The sequence below is a fragment of the Vespa velutina genome, chromosome 12, assembly GCF_912470025.1.
Source record: "Vespa velutina chromosome 12, iVesVel2.1, whole genome shotgun sequence".
Lineage (NCBI taxonomy): Eukaryota > Metazoa > Arthropoda > Insecta > Hymenoptera > Vespidae > Vespa > Vespa velutina.
Genome location: NC_062199.1, coordinates 3,801,676 through 3,822,642, shown reverse-complemented (window position 1 = coordinate 3,822,642; position 20,967 = coordinate 3,801,676). Strand labels below are relative to the sequence as shown.

Sequence of the window (20,967 nt, the reverse complement as noted above, 5' to 3'; positions counted from 1 at the left end):
AAACATTTAAATAAAATATAGGGTAATGGTTAATAAATAATATTGGAATGATCAATAAATAAAAACAATGTTTTTCTTTTTAATAGAAGAAAAAAAAAAAAAAGAAAAAAGAACAAAAAATTAATTCGAACTTTTCATTTTTATTTTCGATCAATCGGGCAAACATGATTAATACTTACATAAAGAAAATCAAAGACGATGATGATCATTGAGAGGAAAACTGCAATTAAATAATTTATCTTGGAAAAGCAATTTATTAAATCAACATATCTAAGAAAGAAAGAGAAAAAATTAATTGTAATGAAATATATAATATATAATATATATATATAGATATATATATATATATATATATATATATATATATATCAGAGAAAAAAAAAGAAAAAAAGAAGGAAAAAAAAGAAAGAAAAATGAATTCGCACTAACTCCGTTACGTTTCTATAAAAATTTATAATGTCTACTATCCAATCGAATTGCTCTCGAGATTTTTCGAAAAACCAAATAGTTTTTCATATATTTCGAATTGTTTTTAAATGGTCGCAATGAATATTAATCGTTAATAAAATGACATTACATACTTTCATGATAATATTATATTGTCAAAAACAAATGTATATCTTTAATTATGCACGTACATTATTATACTGAATTGACAACAGGCGTGTTGTACGAGTACCAAATACAATGAATAAAATAAGCAACCTATTAATAATAGAAAGTAGCTTATTATTATTTGATAAATAAGTAAACTGTAATATAGCAACCCTGCGTTTGTAACATTATTAACTAACTGGTACGGGTAACGTTAATTGACCATCATCCAAAATATCAAAATAATACAGAACAACATTTAAAATACATGGAGATATTATTGAAATAATATAGAGACTGAAGAGAACTGAAAAAAAAAAGGAAAAAAAAAACAAAAAATACATGAGAGTCAATATAATTGCAATATCGTATTTGTAGATTTTCAAATAAATATTTTCATGATTACCTATGACAATATACACATATAATTTAGTTTCTTTCGTATATTTTTCTATAATCTTCAATTCCTCTTTGAACTTCTCGTAATCCAATTTAACACGATTTATAATTAATTTGACCTAAAAATAATAAAATATATTTTTCCTTAATAAATATATCTTCGACTTAGAAAAAAAATTGAATAAAAATACAAGAAAATTTCTACGAACTTTTATAAAGCGATAATAAATCGTACTGTAAGAAGAAAGTATAAGAAAACATCCTGTTCCTTTTTGCAACACTTTGATAGTAGATTGCAGGACAAAATCTGTCGTGAATAGCTGATAAAACTACAGACAAAGAGATCTACTTAAGGTAATCAAATGTAATAATATTCTCAAGATTAAAAAAAAGAAAAAGAAAAAAGAAAAAAATAGATAATATTTATTCTTTCGCATTGCATTGATCCATAAAATGTTTAAATAATTGTACATTCATTTAAGAGAGATTCATTTAAGAAAAAAAAAAATAATGGATAATAATTATGACAATAAAAATAATAATAATAATAATGTACATTTAAAAGAGATACGTTTACCTGATGCATAAACCCTAAAAATATGAAAGCAATTATTGTAAAAAAAACGATCAACTGGATCTTTGAATTATTATTATTATTATTATTATGTAAACCCAATAGCAATTGAACTAATCGATTCGAAAAGAAGAAGTGCTTCGCGTAAAAGCTTCTATCTCTTGGAGTCATTGTGAACTGTCGAGACAAAGTGTAAACAATATATCTAGCCTCCTCTATCGCTTTATTATAAATTCTAATTGATATCATATTACGAACGATAGCAAATTAATATTAAATGACGATATAAAAGTAGAACTATAATAATTTAATCCATATGGCGTAACGTAAAGATATTTCAACCCTTTATACATTCATAATGTACTTATGCGATACGACTAACATAGATTACAATATACGTATGATAACAGATAATATAGGTGTTACAATCAATAGATACGAGGGGAGATGTATTTATTATTATTTATTTTGCGACATGCGCAATAGACTCCGTTGACTCGTTCATTCGAACTACGACCATAGTCGTGGACACTTGTTTAACTCTTTCGCGTCGAGCGCCGCATATATGCGGCATCCACTCGACGACCTGTGGGTACGGGCGCCGCATATACGCGGCATCCACGCCACGACTTCTGCAGACGGGGCTGCCGTATCGAAAGGGTTAAGAAGAAACTCACACATCTTTATGACGACTAGAGAGTGCAGTTCACAAAAAGTGAAGTCGATAATATTGTTCTCATAATGTCATACTAAATGTGATGCTGTTTATTTATGATAAATACTATATTGAAGTATATCGAGTAGTAAAAGGAAGAACAATATGATTCAAAAGAGGAATAAAAGTAAACAATAACAAATAGCATATATATATATATATATATATATATATATATATATATATATATAATCTATTAAATATCAATATATACTGCACATTTTAATGATAACTATCATCGTTTTATTTACTACAAGTAAGTAGATTCATCCTTGTATTACAATTGTTGGCAGGCATTCTCCGAAAACAATCTAAAATATTAATTTAACAATGAAAAAAAAAATAGATTGCTATAATTATTAGTAACAAACACATGACTTTGTCGTTAATATAATCTGTCGAATTTTCTATACTTATAAAAATAAGTTCTATAACAATAAGCAATGCACATACACGGAAAAAAATGATTAATTAAAAGAATACTAAGACTAATATTATGATCATAAGATAATAAGTAGTTAATGTAAATGAACAATAATCCCATATGCACATTTTCCATCGTTATAATCATCTTATTATTTTCTATAAATGAATACATTTTATATGAAATAAATTAAATTTTTGACATTACAAGTGTAATTAGTAATTAGATCTTTTTCTATCGTTAAAACATTGCATAGAATTATTGAACACTATAACATACCGTAGCTAAAGAGAATGCTTTACATATTAACTAAAAAAATATATTCCTCGTTAAAACAATATATAGATATTATTTATAATATATAGATTTATTGCTACTTACCGCAGCAAAAGATTCATGTGATGAGACAAACATACCACCGATTGAAAGTACGCATGGTTTTCCACTTCTCATTAGTATAAATAGTAGCAATTTTTGATATTTTATAGAAAGATTGTAGAATGGAATTTTACTCCTGCAGAAAGAAAAGAAAATTTTTTTAATCAATTAATAGCTAACCCATTGAATTGCATTTTAAATAGAACTTATTGTTATTAGTTATTTAATTAATATTTGTATTAAATAAATTTTTACTAATATTCGTCAGACGTTATACAATAATTACAAAGTTTTACGAAAAACTTTGAAATATCTTACAATTCGTCGAAAACTGCGTCGCTATAATTTAACAGCTTTTGGCCAAAATAAAAATTAATATATATGGTAGAAATGGAAGTAACAATGTAAGTACTGCATTCTATTATTTCGATCACATTTTGGGATATTATAAATAATTGAAATATCTAAAAATAAATCATTAAATAAATACATATTTTCCAATGATCTCCAAAATATAAACATTAACATATTAATAAATAATTCTATTGTACATGCAACATACTATCCAATTTGCCAATAAATAATGTCAGAATTTTCAAGAAAAAACATATAGAAAATAAGATGTATTTATGTAAATATAAATAATTAAATATATCAATTTTTTATTATAATTTTCAATTTATGTCAAAAGTATTACTTACATAAGCATAATCAAAAACAATGAGAATCATCGCTAAGAAAACTACAAATAAGTAAGTAATCTTTGAAAACTCATTTAACAAGTCAACATACCTTGAATAAAATATAAACAATGAATTATACGAATCTATATTATGATTCTATATGTGTTACAAAAATGACAAAATTAATTTCAACTAACTCGCTAAAGTTTCTATAGCGTATTATAATGTCGACCATCCAATCCCATTCTATGCGAGGTGTTCTAAAGTAACAAATTCTTTGCATATATTTCGAATGCTTCTTAAATGGTTGTCGAACTTTAAATCTTTAATGAAAAAAAAAAAATTGTAAAATGTTAAATACGTAATTGCAATTGATTCTCAAATAAATAATTTTATGATCAAAGACGTACATTATAACGTTGAGTTGATAAATCGCATGTTGTACCAATATCAAATATCCTGAAAAACTAATACTGCCTATTGTCGTTACAATAATTAGCACTAATATCTGATAAATAAGCAAACAATAATATAGCACGCCTGCGTTTGTAATATTATTAACGGGAACGAATAAGGTTAATTTATTATCGTCCAATGTACCAAAAAGATATAAAAAGATTTTTAAAATACACGGTGATAATATTAAAATAGCATAGACGTAAAATAAAACTGTAAAAATACAAGAATCAATGTAATTACAATATTGTAATAATAGTTATTATTTTACATGAATATTTAAATATTTACCTAAGATAAAGTACACATAAGATTTATTTTCTTTCGTATACTTTTCCATGAAGTGTAATTCTATCTCGTCGGACAACAATTCCCAATCAAGTACAAAACGAGCGAAAAGTGACTTCAACTGAAAATAATACATTCTGATACGATAACTGAACGTATTTTCGATTTGTAAAAATGTACGATAAAGCGAAGAAAATACAAAAATATAATACAAACTGTCGCGAAACGAAAATAGGTGGTACTATAAGCAGTAATCAAACATATAGATGTCATTATTTTCTGCAACACTCTAATAGGCGATTCCAATATAATTTTTGAAGTGAGAAGCTGATAAAACTGAAGTCAAAGAACAATTTCACAAATTTCATGTAATATAACATAATGTTAATGATTTGCAAACATAAATCATCTTATTATATTCAAGAAAAAAAAAATATATATATATATCAATAAAAATAATTAAGCTTAATATAATAACAATTATAATAATAGTATTAATCTTCAATACATTTAAAGTAAAGGCACGCTTACCTGATGTACAATCCCAGGTAATATGTAAAAAATAACTGTACAAAATATACACATTGGCATCTTAGAATTTTGATCAGAACGTAGATTCAATATTGATTGAACTAATCGATTCGAAAAGAGGAAATGCTCTTCGAAGAAGTTCACACCTCTCCGAGCCATCATAAAGTATGCCTTATAGTTCCACGACGAAATAATCAATGTATCTATATCCCAGCTACTATTACATTATTCATTCTAATTACCATTCATTATATTTACAATAAAAAGAACTATGTTTCAAAATGACGATAGAAAAATGGAAATATAACTATTTAATCTATAAAACGCTACGTAATATATGTCGTTTTATACGTGCATATTATCTAACATTTTACAATTTCAAACTTATTTTCCCCTATGAATAGAAACAGCTGATTCTTCCCAACAATTAAATAAGGGTGAAATCTTCTTCTACTTTCAATTTTTATGGACATGCGCAGAAGGTTGTATTGACTGCAACTATTGTCAGTCATTCTCCGACCACGGTCTATAGCTATTATATTAGCTTAAAAAGGAGAAAACAGATCGTTATAATATTTATTGAAGTGTACTTTACTTTGTCGATAATACAGTCCATCAAATGTAATATACTTATACAAAGAAGATCGGTGACAATTACGCAGTACATATAGAAAGCGATTATTTAAAAAAAAAAAGTAAGACGAATATTATAATTATAAAATCTTACATGAAATAAATAATTAATATCGAACAATAATGTCATATGTGCTTTTCCATCGTTACAAACATCTTATTATTTTCTATAAAAGTGAGTAGATTCGATTTTCTATGAAATAAATTAAATTTTTCACATACATGTGTAGTGATAATTAAAACTATTTCATCGTTTAGAACATAATATAAAATTATTGAACAGTATAACATACCGTAGCAAAAGAGAATGCTTTTCGCATTATCTAAAATAATATATTTCTCGTTAAAACAATCAATTGAATATCAATTATTTATTATTACTTACCGCAGCAAATGTTACATGTGATGATACAAACATACCACCGATTGAAAGCACGCATGGTCTTCCGCTTCTCATTATTATAAATAATAGCAATTTTTGATAATTTATGGGAAAAGTGTAGAATGGAATTTTATTCCTACAAAAAAAAATATATTATATTGTATATAAATTAATAATTGGTCACCCATTAAATTACATTTTGAATAGATCTTATTGATATGAATTATTTCACTCATAAGATTTTTTACTTTACAAATATGTCAAAAATAGTATTTACAATTATTATTGTAATAAAACTTTGAAATATCTTACAATTCCTTGAAAACTGCACTGCTATGGTTCAATAGCTTTTGGCCAAGGTAAAAATTAAGATATAGTATAAAAATAGAACCAATACTATAGATGCTGCATTCGATTGTTTCAATTACATTTTGTGATACTTTAGATAATTGAAATATCTAAAAATAAACCATTTAATAGATAAACATTCTTCAATGATCTCGAGAAATATAAAAAACTGAACACATCAATGTAATTAATTGTAATATCCGATTTATATTAAAAATATACACTTACATAAATGTAATCAAAAACAATGAGAATCATCACTAAAGAAATTGTAACTAAGTAATTCATCTTTGAAAAATTATTTAGTAAGTCAACATACCTTGAAAAAAAAATATAAACAAATAATTATACTTATATATTTTAATATATATATATATATATTAATACATATATATATAATATACACATAATATATAATATATATAATATATATTATACTTATATATTTATATAATATACACATAATATATAATATATATAATATATATTATACTTATATATTTATATATTTTATACTTATACTTATATATATTAACAATGAATCTATATTATAAATATATATATTAAATGATGATGAAAAAAAAATTATTTCGAACTAACTCTGTGACAGCTTTATATCGCCTTATAATGTTGACTATCCATTCCCATTGCAGGCTAGGCGTTTTAATGAAGCAAACTTTTCGCGTATATTTCGAATGCTTCTTAAATGGTTCCCATATTTTGAATCTTTAATAAAAGAAATTTTTATATATCACATTTAGATAAATAATAAAAATTGATTTACAAACAAATATTTTTTTATGATTATACACGTACATTATAATATCGAATTGATAACACGCGTGTTGTACAGCTAGCAAATAAGCTGATAAACTCACAAAGCCTACTGTCGCTATAAGAATTATAACCGAAATTTGATAAATGATTAAACAATAATATAATAATCCTCCTTTTGTGACATTATTAACAGGAACGGGAAAGATTAATTGATCATCGTTCAATACACCAAAGAGATATAAAAAGATTTTTATAATACACGGTAATAATATTAAAATAACATAGATGTAAAATAAAACTGCAACAATACCAATACATATATCATTCCAATATCGTATTTATAATTATTTACATTAATTTATTCTTATACTTACCTAGAAAGATATAAACGTACGATTTAGTTTGATTGGTATATTTTTTCATAATGTCCATTTCATTCTTATCGGTAAACTGTTCGTAATAATATTTGAAATTTGCGAAAAGTAACTTCATCTAAAAACAATGCATTCTCTCAGGATAACTAAATTTATCTTCGATTTATATAAAAAAAAAAAGAAAGAAAGAAAAGAAAAAGAATGATACAAACTGTTACAAAATGAAAATATGTTGAGCTGTAAATACAGAGTAAAGTTACAGATGTTATTAATTTCTGGAGCAATTTTAATGTCGATCGTAGCTTAAACTCCGACATGAAAAGCTGATAAAACTGATAAAACGAATGCTTTTAGAAAAATCCGATATAATATAATGCATTAATTATTCTTAAATAATCATAAATTTTTATTATGTTGCATACCTACCAAAACAATTTCTATACTTAGGAGGATTTATTTAAAGGAGAGAAAAAAGAAAAAAGAAAGAAAAGAAGAAAGAAAAAAAATCAACGTAAATATAATAAAAGTTATAATAGAATTATTAGATGTCTATAGATTTAAATAAATACACTTATCACCTGATGTATAATCGCTGGTAATACATAAATAGTTATTGCAGGAAATATGAATAATAGATCGTTCGAATTTTGATCGGGACGTAACCCCAATATTAATTGAACTAATCGATTCGAAAAGAGAAAGTGCTGTTCGAACAAGTTTACACGTCTCGTAGCCATTGTGAACTAACTTACGTTTTCGAAGGTATAGTAAGTAATCGATATACTTATTCCCCTTTCTACTTTTCATCAATATTATTTCATTATTAATTCTAATTACCATCTATTAGAATGAGTAGCACACCTCATGTAAAAAAAAAAAAAAAAATAATAAATTTATAATAATTTACTCTATACAAAGATAAATCTTCCTTTCATAAAGGATGACGAAACTTTTTATACGTTTATATGCCTATATAATATGTTCCTATTAAAAATATGTTGCACTTAAGTAGAGAAACATGTGGCTGTTCCCGACAATTATGGGAAATTAGAAGGGAGAGAAAAATATTTGCTTTTTATTTTTTCTTTTCATGGACATGCGCAGAAGGTTCCGTTGACTGCAATCGTTGTCAATTGCACTTCGACCACAGTCTAGAACAGTACTACCTTAAGAAAAATGAGAAAATAGATTTGCTATAACAGTTATAAAAGAGAGACTTATTTTTTTTATAATATCAATCAATAATATCAATCTGTGAAACGTATGATATTTTTTCTATAACAAGTCCTCTGACGATAAGCCGTGAATGTATTCGTCAACGTGTGATTGTGACAGCTCTATAGCCAATTGTATTATTGGAAAAATTAATAGAAAAAAAAAGTGTGTTAATGTCGAACGAAAATAGTGATATGATATGGTTGAATTTTTTTTCTATATACATAATGTACCACTCAATAATCATTCCTATAATCGTATTATACATATATTTTTTATTTCATTTGAAACTAATTAAGTCTTTTATGTATAGATGAAAAATGAAAAAAAAAAAAAGAAATAAATGAAAAAAAAAATTAAATAAAAATAAATTAAAAAAAAATAACAATATCTAAGTTTTAATGTTACGTTAATTTTTTCTGTTTAGATCCTGCTACAAGTTACCAGCGATAGAGATATCTTTCTTATTAGAATAAAAGGATTATAATTTTGATAACTTTTGGAGGATATGTTAGTTCTTAATGAAACTAATTAAAGAAGATCGATCCTAAATTATTAATTAGAAGAAGGTAATAGAAGCTTTCATGTCAAATAACATTTCGCTTCCCTTTTTTTATTATTCTTTTATTTTTTTCTTCTTTTCTCTTTTTTTTCTTTCCTTTTTTTTTTTTTTTTTTGTTTCCTCGATACAAACACCGAAAAAATAAATGGTAACGATCTTCTCTTTGCATACTTAATTAAGTAAATCGCATTTAATCGTAAATGCAACTCTTTCTTATTGTTTGATTAATTAATATTAGTAATAATAATAATTACATAATAGAATGGTGGTGAAAGATTGTTTTCACTTCACTCAGAATTGTAAAAGATAATATTTAATTTACAAGTAAGTACCGTACGCAATAAGAACAACAACAATAAAAATAATAATAATAATAATAATAATAACAGAATAATTAAGAAATTATTTTAACATATAGTCGGTATTAATTAAAATAATTTATAATTAATATATAAACAATTTAAGTCGAATAATAATAGAATATATATAATAGAAAAATATTTATAATTCGATTGAAATTTTCAAAAGATGATAGTAACAATGATCAAATGAATTTAGAAAAAATTGTACAAATACGGAGTTTTAGATTAATCTGATATATAATTTAGAAATAATTATAAAGAATTTTCAAATATATTTTTTATATAAAATAAAAATTTTTTTATAATTATCTAAAGTCTCGTAAAATTTTCTATATAAACGATAAAAGAACGTGTATTAAATGCTTATGTAATATTATTATATATTTAATATTTAAATCTCTGAGGCTCTTGTGTTTTCGAGACATATGACTTTATATTGAATATTATTTTAATTTTGTACTACTAAATATAATATACAGTTTGAAATTAATTAACAGTCAAATTAATTTATTATATAATTCTTCAATAATTCATAATATATAAATTATGTTTTACAAATCGATCCTTTAAATTCCTGTCACCACTTACGGTTTGTAGCATAAATTAAAAATATTACGATATTTAACACATTAAAACTTATAATTACTATATAAACAAATATGAAGATCTGTTTAAAAAAAATTGATTTTTTCTTTTTTTTCTTTTATTTTTTTTTTTTATTTTTTTTTTTTTTTTTTTTTTTTTTTTTTTTTTTTTTTTTTAATGTTTCAACTAAAATTACAGACTTTGTCGAAATGGATATCCATAAATTATATAATGACAAAAAATAAAGGATCATTATATATATATATATATATCCAATTTCTTTTGTATTAGATGTATTACTATATTTCTGTGCTTTGCAACGAAACATTCATTCTTTATAAATATTAAATCAAAAAAAAATAATCGAAAACAGAAAACAAACGACTTATTTATTTTTTTATTTTTCCTTCCTTATATTATTTTGATTTTCTATATTTTATTCTCATAGAAAGCCTTTAAGATTTATCCAGGCCACAGTGCAATAACGACTGTGCATAGATCGCCTATTGTTGTTTGTTCTATTGATTTTCATGACAATTATTATAAAATTTCAAAAAAAATAATAATAATTAACATTAACGTTTCAACAGACATTCACCGCGTATTTTAGCTTAACATTAACAAAATTGAATAAATGCATGGATCACGCTATTTGAGCATGAACAAATCAAAAATAATCCCTTTATCTTATGTTTTATGTTCCTTAATATATGCTGATAATAATAAAAATCATATCAATCATTATCAATAATAATAAAAATAATATAACCTCAAAGTGGACATATTAATGGAATATCTCTTATTTACTGTTCTTCCGATTATTATTAAAAAGAAATATTCAATATTTTTTCTATCGTCGATTTAGAATTGATCTGTTAATATATGGACATACATATGTATGTACATACAAAATTCTACAACGTTAGAATGCCAATCGTTATTTTCAAATATGTACAAGTAATAATTAACTGCAAAAATAAAATAAATTACATTGGAAATTTGCAAATATATAAAAGTTATCAAAATTATTCTGAATATCTCGTATATTTCGATATATTCTTAACCAAGGATTGAACTACATTGTATCTAAAATATTGTTGTAATCGATAAAAGGCCCAGTGTAAACAATTAATTACATATTTTAAAATAATATCTTCGTTAAAAGATCCTTGATCACTTTCTTCTTTATTATCTTACATTAGCGAGATTTTAATTGTAAATTTTTTGTCAATGTCAAATAATTCTCTTGCTATATAACAAAAGCGAGGATCTTACGATTCATTCTAACTCGATAATGAAAATATGAAAAATCATTTCTTATCAATATCTATCATGTCCTTTATACGCATAACAATCTTTGAAATGAATTCATGAAGTATCGGTTGCCTCGTCTTTCCAACGTCTATCACTTGCTCATGATTGATCTCAGAGTGATCATCATAATCGGTCGAACATAGGTTTGTGATTAGGCTAAAGGCAAAGACTGTCAAATCGCAATGCCTTGCTATTATCACCTCGTGTACCGTGGACATACCTGAATATAAAAAGAAAAAAAAAAGAGAAAAAAAAAAGAAAAAAAAATAAAGAAAACAATAAAATTATTTTAAATATTGTTTAAATTATTTTTATTATATTTATTTAATATTAAATAAATATTAATATTAAACAAACTTTTATTATATTTATTTAATATTAAATATTTATATTATTATATTTATTTTATTCATATTATTATATTTATTTAATTATTTTTCAAATAATATTTGAACATTTTAACATTAATAAACAATTAAAAATCTTTTGTTTGTCGATATACAATACTGCATGTTATCCTGAGTCATAATAAGATCGACGTTTGATACAAGGTGGATCAAAAGTTTTTAGGTGATTTTAAAAATCAATAATTCTTTTTTGAAACTTTTTAGGCTCGTTTTCTTTTTTCAAATTAGGCTTGTAAATAATCTGAAGAAAAACAAAAAATTAGCCTAAAAAATTTCGATAATGAGTGATCGATCTTTTTAAAATCATCTACAAATTTTGACTCATCCTGTATTAAGAAAAATAATAATAATAATAATAAAATGAATAAATAAATAAATAAATAAATAAATAAAATAAAATAAAATATGTAACAATAAGAGTTTCGTCTTAAGATTGTTTCGATAAGATAAAAAAGAAACTAACCAACGGCGTCGACACCAAATATTTGAAGCATCTTCAGTTCGGCAACCGTTTCAAAATTAGGGCCACCTAAACAGGTATATACACCTTTATGTACTATATCATTGATACCCATTTCTGATGCCACTTCTTCTCCTATTTTAATTAATTCAGTATTGTAAGCTTTGTTCATTAATGGAAACCTAGGACCGAATCTGTAATCGAATAGATAAAAAAAAGACTTTCAATATTTTTTATCTAATATTTAAATAACAATTTTTCAAACCTAATCTCGTAATAATACAATGATAAAAGATTCGACATGATCTAAACCATTTTAATTAAATACTTTTCTATTTAATTCATTGTCGTTCTATAATATTTTTAATCAAAATCTTCTTCGATCGTAAATAAACGTTTTTATTAAATATTACATTTATAATCTATAAAAAAAAAAAAAAAAAAAAAAAAAAAAAAACAAAAAAATATACATGTATACTGATCAATCAATTCAATAATAAATAAGAAATTAATTGTTAAAAAATTTCCTTCGTTAATGCAATTCAAAATCTATTCCCCATTTTAAAAGAGTCTAATCAACAATGTGATTGTTATTAGGGTCATAATTTTTTTAATTCAATTTTTACAAATGATATAACTCACTCTTTATAATTGAAAACGATTTTGTTATTCTATATTAATGTTTTTCATTTGAAAAAAAAAAAAATAAACGTAGATCATGAAGAATCGTGAAAAATGTCTAAGCGAATAAAAAAAAAAGTAATATACCGATCGTCATTGGGTCCTTGAAGAGGATTGTTACCAGCGAAACCCATCAGATTCACATGATCCTTCATTATCATAATGTCACCGACCTGATAAGTTGGATTTAGTCCTCCAGCAGCATTTGTAGCAATAAGGTGAGTAACTCCTATTAGCTTCATCACCCTGACAGGCATTGAACACTAATTCAGAAGAGAATTAAATGTACAATATATTTTTATTTCACTATCTCGTCGTTAATTAAATGTTTATTATCATTTAAATCTTCCTCGATGTTAATTAAACATTTTCATTATGATTACGTTTCTTTCTCTTTATCGAATCATTTGACAATCCTCTTAATCATTTAATAAATAACTCTTATATTTTTTATTCTTTTTAAATTACTATAAAAATATTATATCACTTAGTTTAATAAATAATGTACATATTATGTCATCATATATTATATTATTTCAAATTGTAAAACTGCAAGTTTAATATAACTCTTTAACGAACTGACAATATAAAAAAAAAAAAAGAAAAGAAAAAAAAGAAATTAATTTCAAAAGTCTCGAGAAAGTTTAATTGATCTTTAATATCATCAAAGGACTACTCATCCTATATAATGTTGTTCATTTAAATATAAATATTTTTATTTTTTTTTTATATATATTTTTTATTTTTTATTAATAATAAAGCTTTAATTAAGTACCTATATACGTTACTATACGTTAAGTACTTATATTACATGTACATATATATATATATATATATATATATATATATAAACTTAATTAATATGTATGTAACTAATATGTATATATATATATACATATTAGTATATATATTAATTAATATATATACTATAATTAATATAATAATAATATAATTAATATATATATTAATTAAGTTTTTTTAATATCTCTTTGATTTACCTTCCAAAGTGGATAACCCTCGTAATAATGAAATCTTCCTTGCATACACATAACCGGAACACCCTCGATATGACCAAATACCATCTGTCCCGTGTGTCCTTCTACTGTTGATACAGGAAAATGTGGTATTTCTTCGTAGGGAAAGCAGTATTTGTCGACTATGGAATCAGCGATCGAACCTGGACATAACTCGTTTTGCTCACATGATCCTGTTCGAAAATAGAGACATAAAGCTTTTGACAAAAAAAAAAAGAAAGCAAACTAAGCGAAGCAAAGTAATATCCTGAAAACCCAATAAATTCATCACAATTTGCATTTGCTGATGTCGACGAAACAAATGAGTCGCAAACTAAGCGATTAGTTTTCAATATGCTGTCAAATATTAAATAATAATAATGATAATAATCAAAATGAATTGCTTTGATAATGACGACAAAAAAAAATGGCGAGGATACTAACCCATACCAGAACCACATATTATTCCTATTTTTGGACGTGTTTTAACACGATTGAGTAAAAACTGTGCAGATTCCTGCAAAGTTTCGAACGTGTACCTGAAATGGAAAAAAAATAAAAAAAAAAAATAAATAAAAAGAAATAATAATAATAATAAACAATTATTTAATTAATTTATATATAATATATAATATATAATGACAATTACATATGGGGAAAAAGTAAATGAAAACTATTATATTTGTAATTATAATTTTTCGAAATGATACCTTAATAATTTTCTGTTCAATAATATTATTATAATGCTATTTTGTATCTTTCAATACTTTTGTATGAGATCTCTCAATAATATTAATTAATAATAATTAAATTTATAATTATATAAGTTACATTTATTAATTATGTTTTTTTAACTTTTTTCTTACAAAATATCGAATGTTTTTTAATTTATTTATAAATTTTACTAAAAATATGACAATATTAATCACATAAATATATACATATTTTTCTTTTTAATAATTCAATTATATTATATTAGATAGTTACATTTTTTCAACACAAATGACATTTATAAAACGAATGATTAGAACTGTTAATTAATATTTGAAAAAGAAAATTATAATAGAAAAGCAGATAATATGAAATAAAGTTATTTTTTAAATTTCATGTCACTATGAACGGCAACAGTTTATCAATAAGATAATTCATTAATAAACCAGCAACTTTTCTACTTAATTAAAATCTTCATATTCTGCAAATGACTAATTACTGATTATAGAGCAAAACGAAATTATCTAATATCTAACCAATTAGACTAATGGATAGAATTAATCGTATCATTTCTTTGAAATCTCCAAAATCAGATATATATATATATATATATATATATCCCTTTGTCTTAACCAATTAGTTAACCCGTTAATTTAATTGTACATATAAAAACTATCATAAATCTAATTTATAACTATGTAAAAAAATATATAATTAATTTCTTTAATTAACTTTTGAATAAAAAATTTAATCAAAAACGTGTTCTAAAAAACTAATATTTATATATATATATATTATATATATATAATTGTATTTATATTTAATATACAACATATGTATTTATATTTAAATTAAAGAAAATATTAATTTCGTATTAACGTTCTAATGTAACGTAGTAATGTATATAATGTACATCATCTTATATATACATATAATTATAATAACCATATATATTTTATATACAACAATATATTAATTTCTTCAATTAGCATTCGTATAAAAAGTTAATAACAAAAAAATGAATAATTTTACATATTTCGTTCGAAAAATATTTCATCACTTTCTTCTTAATTATTTTTAATTATTAACAATGTGATTGTGCCTCAAACAAAAGTTGGAAACGAGTTTCTTTATATTTAAAATATATATATAACATATATAAATATATATATAAAATATATAAATATATATAAAATATATATATATATATATATATATATATATATATATATACAATCTGTAATTTTTGTAGAATGAAATAATGTAATTCTTGAACATACTTCAAGTTTATTACGAAGCATTGGTTCCAACGTCAACGTTAGATAATTCATTACGTCTGCTTGAGATAAATTAATTCGAACAAGAAGAAAATGAAGTAGTGACTCTTGTAAACACGATAAGAAGAAACATTGCGTAAACTCAAAAGAAGAAACGTTTTCGGAGATAGTTAGAAAATCTTATGTAATTGATTTTCTTCAATTTCTGCTTTTTCTTTTCTTTTTTTTTTTTATTTTATTAAATCGATAAACAAAAAAAAGAACAAGATTATAAAAAAAAAAAAAAGCTTAGAAAAGTAATTATCCAGATAATTTAAACTTCAACGAATAATTTATTGTGAAATATCATCACGTGATCGTCGCAAAATTTTTATGGGATTTTAACGACGAATCCGATTTAATATTTAGTTACGATAACAAATAGTTTTATTTATTTTATTATAGTTAATCGATAGAAAAATTATATTAAAAATAAAAAAAAATCAGATGCTCGAAGAAATCTCATTATAATGCGCGATCTCTTTTAATTATTACAAACGATTATTGTATAAATGAAATAAACCAATGGAGATTTTTCAGAAAGAAAAAAAGAAAAATTGTGATAAATAATTCATTTTTTTCAATCTTCATTTAAATCTTTCGTATTATCTTTCGATGATAATAGGAACGTTGATCACGAATAAATAATTATTTATATATATATAGTTCTAATTTCAACTAATAATTAATATAACTAAATTTCATAATTCGTTCCGATAATATACTACATGAAATTTTTGTAAACAACATATTTGTTTCGAAATGAAAATAGTTAAAATAATTGTCAAACGATATCACTATCGATTCCGGGGATTGCATACTACGTATTTAAATAAACAGACTTGTGACATTAAAAATAATAAATCGATCGATAGTACGAAATCAGTACAATTTCGAAATACAGTTTATCGAGCTCTTTGCTAGTTTTGCATTTAAATATCATTATCTATTTAAAAAGAAGAAGAGAAAAAGAAAGAGAGAGAGAGAGATTTGTTGTGGGTGTGTACGCGTATATGTGTGTGAATGATTACGTGCGTGCACGCGTATATATGTAAAAGAGAAAATTAATATTAAAATTCGTAAAATTAATAAAAGTATTAATAAAGGTATTCATTTGCAAATTTCGTCATAGCTTTAATTTTTACGTTTATTAATTAAATTTTCTTTTTCTTTTCTTTATGTTTTTTTTTTTTTTTTCTTTGTTTTTTATTTCATTTGCTTGTTATTATTCATTCTCCTGAATATCCTCTACATAAACTCAAAATTATGATATACATATATAGATATATAACGTAATAAAAATTATATATATATATATACTCACACACATACACACACTTAAATTCAAGAATAACATAAATAAAATTTGTTGTTATTTTATTTATGTAATCCTTTCGAACAATCAAATTTTTCGTTTATAAAGAATCTTAGAATTTTTTCTTTTCATATTTTTCCATATGCAGATATACTCGTTTGCTAAAAATAAATACCTATATTTGTATGGAAAAAAGTTTATAATTTTTAGAATTTTCTCAATATACTATATAATTAACTATACACCATACTAATTGTTTCCCGAAAAAAAAATCTAATTATTTCAAAACAAAAAATATATCGTTTAGATTATTTTTATAATCGTCAGGTAATATTCGTGTATAAAAATGATTTAATTTAATTATTTATTTAACTACGCGATTAAGAAATTATCAAACATTCAATACAAATTTAATACTTCTAATCTTAGACAAATAAGTATTCGAGAATAATAACCCGTATTACTTCATCTGTGGAAAATAAACAGAGAAAAATAGTGAGTAATGATTCGATATGACCAAAAATATACTCTTGACTATAAAAATTTATAGAAAATCTTTAATATCTAATCATTGTTTATTAAAATATTGTATTTAAATTAAAAACACTTAAAAACAACAATTGTAATAATACACAGTATTTAAATATAATAATATTCAATATAATTGAGTTATTATTTATAAAACCCCAATTAGTATAAATCCAATCATATAAATCGTATTTACATTAATAATACTTAATGTCAATTAAAACAAAACAAAAAAATGGATTTTTTAATTGGCACCGAATAAATTAATCACCATTATTATTTCAACATTTATATCTTTTTGTAAAAAAAAAAAAAAGATAAAATACAGCCAAATTATCATTCAATAAATTAAAATCATCATTTCTTTTTTTAACATTTGTATATATATATATATATATATATATATATATATATAAAAACACGAAAGACATAAATCAATCCTCGCTATACACAGTCCTCTTAATTAGAGCAAAAAAAAAGATTGTTTAATTAACACTCCTATTTCAATTTACGTATTTCAATTCATATGAAAAAATAAATAAATAAATAAAAAAAGATCTTCGCTGTAAGATCCACTTAATTGAAATAAAACTTACGTGGACTGACGATTGTGTTTGACCGTGGATGGGGAAAGAAATTCATCACCCTTAGATCGTTGAATTATTTCGTAGTTTTTACTAAGCCCGTTGATTGGAATGTCGTTGTCCGGAAACGGCATATCTTCTTCTCTTCTTTATCAATAAAGGTTAACAACAAGAAGAAAAAAAAAGAACACAAAAAAAAAAAAAGAAGAAATAAAAATAAACGAAGAAAGAACCAGGTACGTTGAAAAGTTAATTATAATACACAAAATTTTTTATCCGATTTATGTATGCACACTTTTATATTTACATAATATTTATATATACCTATACACATACATTTATATATTTATATATATATATATTTATTTATTTATTTATTTATTTTTATTTTCTTTCTATTTCAAATTAATATTTATATACATATATTCATATAAATTAATATATATATATATATGTAGTAACACGCGAATAATTTATCAAATTTATTTCAGAAAGAGAATATATCTTTTATATTATAGTAAAAGAGCGTCTCGATGTTGACTCCTTTTATAAGCGAACTCAAAGCGAGATAGAAAAAATATTATTAACTCCAATGAGACGACCAATGATCTTATACACTCACTTCGGTCTCCCACCAATGAAAGTATGCGTTAACAGTAAAAATTATAGAGAAGGGAGAACGGAAAGAACATTTCATGATAACCCATTACGGACCAAGTGCTCCAATTGTCGACATTAGCGTGAACTCTCTTATATTTATTTTGATCATCTCTCACTTCCTCTCTCTCTATTTCTCTCTTTCTCTCTTTCTCTTTCTCTTCTTTTCACTCTCACTATCACTCTCACTCTTACTCTCACATACACACATTGTCTCTCTCTTTCTCTTATTTCGTATAATATCAAGAAACTCATATAATCGTATCTTACAATATTAAGATCAAGAGAGAGAGAGGGAGAGAGAGTGAGAGAGAGAGAGGGAGGGAGAGAGAGAGAGAAGAAGATACTCCTTCTAATGATTTCGAAATTATAGTGAGGAAGGTCACATAAATTTAACGTCGTACTTTAAAATGTTTCCCCTACGAAAACGAAATTTACATGTATATATAAACAATATATATAAGTAAACATGACAACAACAACAACTATGACGAATAGATCGTACCACGAATAATCAACGAACTTTGACTTAGAAACTGAATCTAGTGCGTCGTAGGATATTATAACAATTCTTTTCTTATCAGATCATATCACGATTTTTCTTCTCGTTCTTTCGGATATATGTTGTTTTGTTTTTCTTTTTTGTTTTCTTTTTTTAATTTTCACTCTTTCTCCTTTACACCTATCCTCATCCGCTACCATCGACTCGCCGCACGCTTTTAATTCGATGTCTTTTACGTTTTACGAATTTTTATTTTGTATTTCTTTCTTTTTTTTTTTTTTTTACCTTCTCTAATGTTTTTCTTTTACCTGTTATTTTAATAGAATCGTTTTTAATTCGAAATGAATTAATACAAAAACTATTAGGAAAAAATATGATCTCGTAACGTGTTTGTATAAGAGCTCTTATATCACCTCATTTGACCTTTCGATTGAATACGAAACATACGTATAAATAAGTAGAAATATATGTCTAATTTAAAAGTATATAACATCGTTCAAGGTAAGTTAGTTAACGTAATTAATATCTTGTTAGTTAGTTTTAAACATCATTACGATGATAAATATGGCCTGATATATATGAATATTAACTTTCTGTCATACTTCATTTCTTTAAATCTAATTAATTGTCTTTACTAATTAACTCTACTTAATCTCAAATAGATCGCATTTCAAAAATTTCAATATCAAATATCCATAATATATCCAATCGAACTATAATTATCATTTTTTTGATAACTGATAAGTAATCTTAATTCTTATTTATTAAATTAATCTATTATTTGTATTATTCACTAAATATTATCGATAGCATAATTCATATGAAAAAATTTTTAACGAATGTGAATAACAATATAAATAAAACTTACTTTTGTAATTAGATCATGATAAAGTATGTTGGAGTTTCTGTTCGACACGATTTGTTATGATCCAATCTCATTACAAACTGGTTCTCAAATGTACCTCGATTACAATTAGCGATACCTATTACGTATATTTGCCTTTTACATTCTAATCTTATCGATTATTCTACGATCCATTAGTCGTCGCAAATTATATACAATCATAATGATATTTTTCTTTATTTTTTTTTTCTTTTATCCTTTTTTTCCCACTTTTTTTCGTTCTTTTTTTCTTTTACCCTTATCTTCAGAAAAATGCAGCACGTTTTATTTTGTTTTCCTATTTTCTATTTTTTTT

General features: G+C 23.8%; 2 protein-coding genes across 8 annotated transcripts; both read right to left on the bottom strand.

Annotated features, from left to right (window-relative positions):
• Positions 1 to 5,632: 5,632 nt before the first annotated feature.
• Positions 5,633 to 7,133, bottom strand: LOC124953456. The gene is made up of 5 exons (XM_047504867.1): positions 7,006 to 7,133; positions 6,634 to 6,724; positions 6,370 to 6,515; positions 6,061 to 6,193; positions 5,633 to 5,998 (listed from the first exon to the last, which is right to left on the bottom strand). Exons 2-5 carry the CDS (start codon positions 6,691 to 6,693, stop codon positions 5,948 to 5,950), a joined length of 390 nt encoding a protein of 129 aa, XP_047360823.1. The 5' UTR covers positions 6,694 to 6,724; positions 7,006 to 7,133; the 3' UTR covers positions 5,633 to 5,947.
• A 937-nt stretch (positions 7,134 to 8,070) lies between these two features.
• LOC124953452 (purine nucleoside phosphorylase) lies at positions 8,071 to 20,655 on the bottom strand. 7 transcript variants are annotated; one of them, XM_047504854.1, is made up of 7 exons: positions 20,637 to 20,655; positions 18,622 to 18,756; positions 14,600 to 14,694; positions 14,141 to 14,349; positions 13,230 to 13,405; positions 12,465 to 12,655; positions 8,071 to 11,814 (listed from the first exon to the last, which is right to left on the bottom strand). In XM_047504854.1, the coding sequence occupies exons 2-7, from the start codon at positions 18,741 to 18,743 to the stop codon at positions 11,591 to 11,593; spliced, it is 1,017 nt and encodes a 338-aa protein (XP_047360810.1). In that variant the 5' UTR covers positions 18,744 to 18,756; positions 20,637 to 20,655; the 3' UTR covers positions 8,071 to 11,590. The 7 variants fall into 7 exon arrangements, with proteins under 7 accessions (XP_047360810.1, XP_047360809.1, XP_047360814.1 ...); XM_047504853.1 differs by lacking the exon at positions 20,637 to 20,655 and adding an exon at positions 19,232 to 19,398; XM_047504858.1 differs by lacking the exon at positions 14,600 to 14,694 and having other exon boundaries at positions 20,637 to 20,653.
• Positions 20,656 to 20,967: the final 312 nt, after the last annotated feature.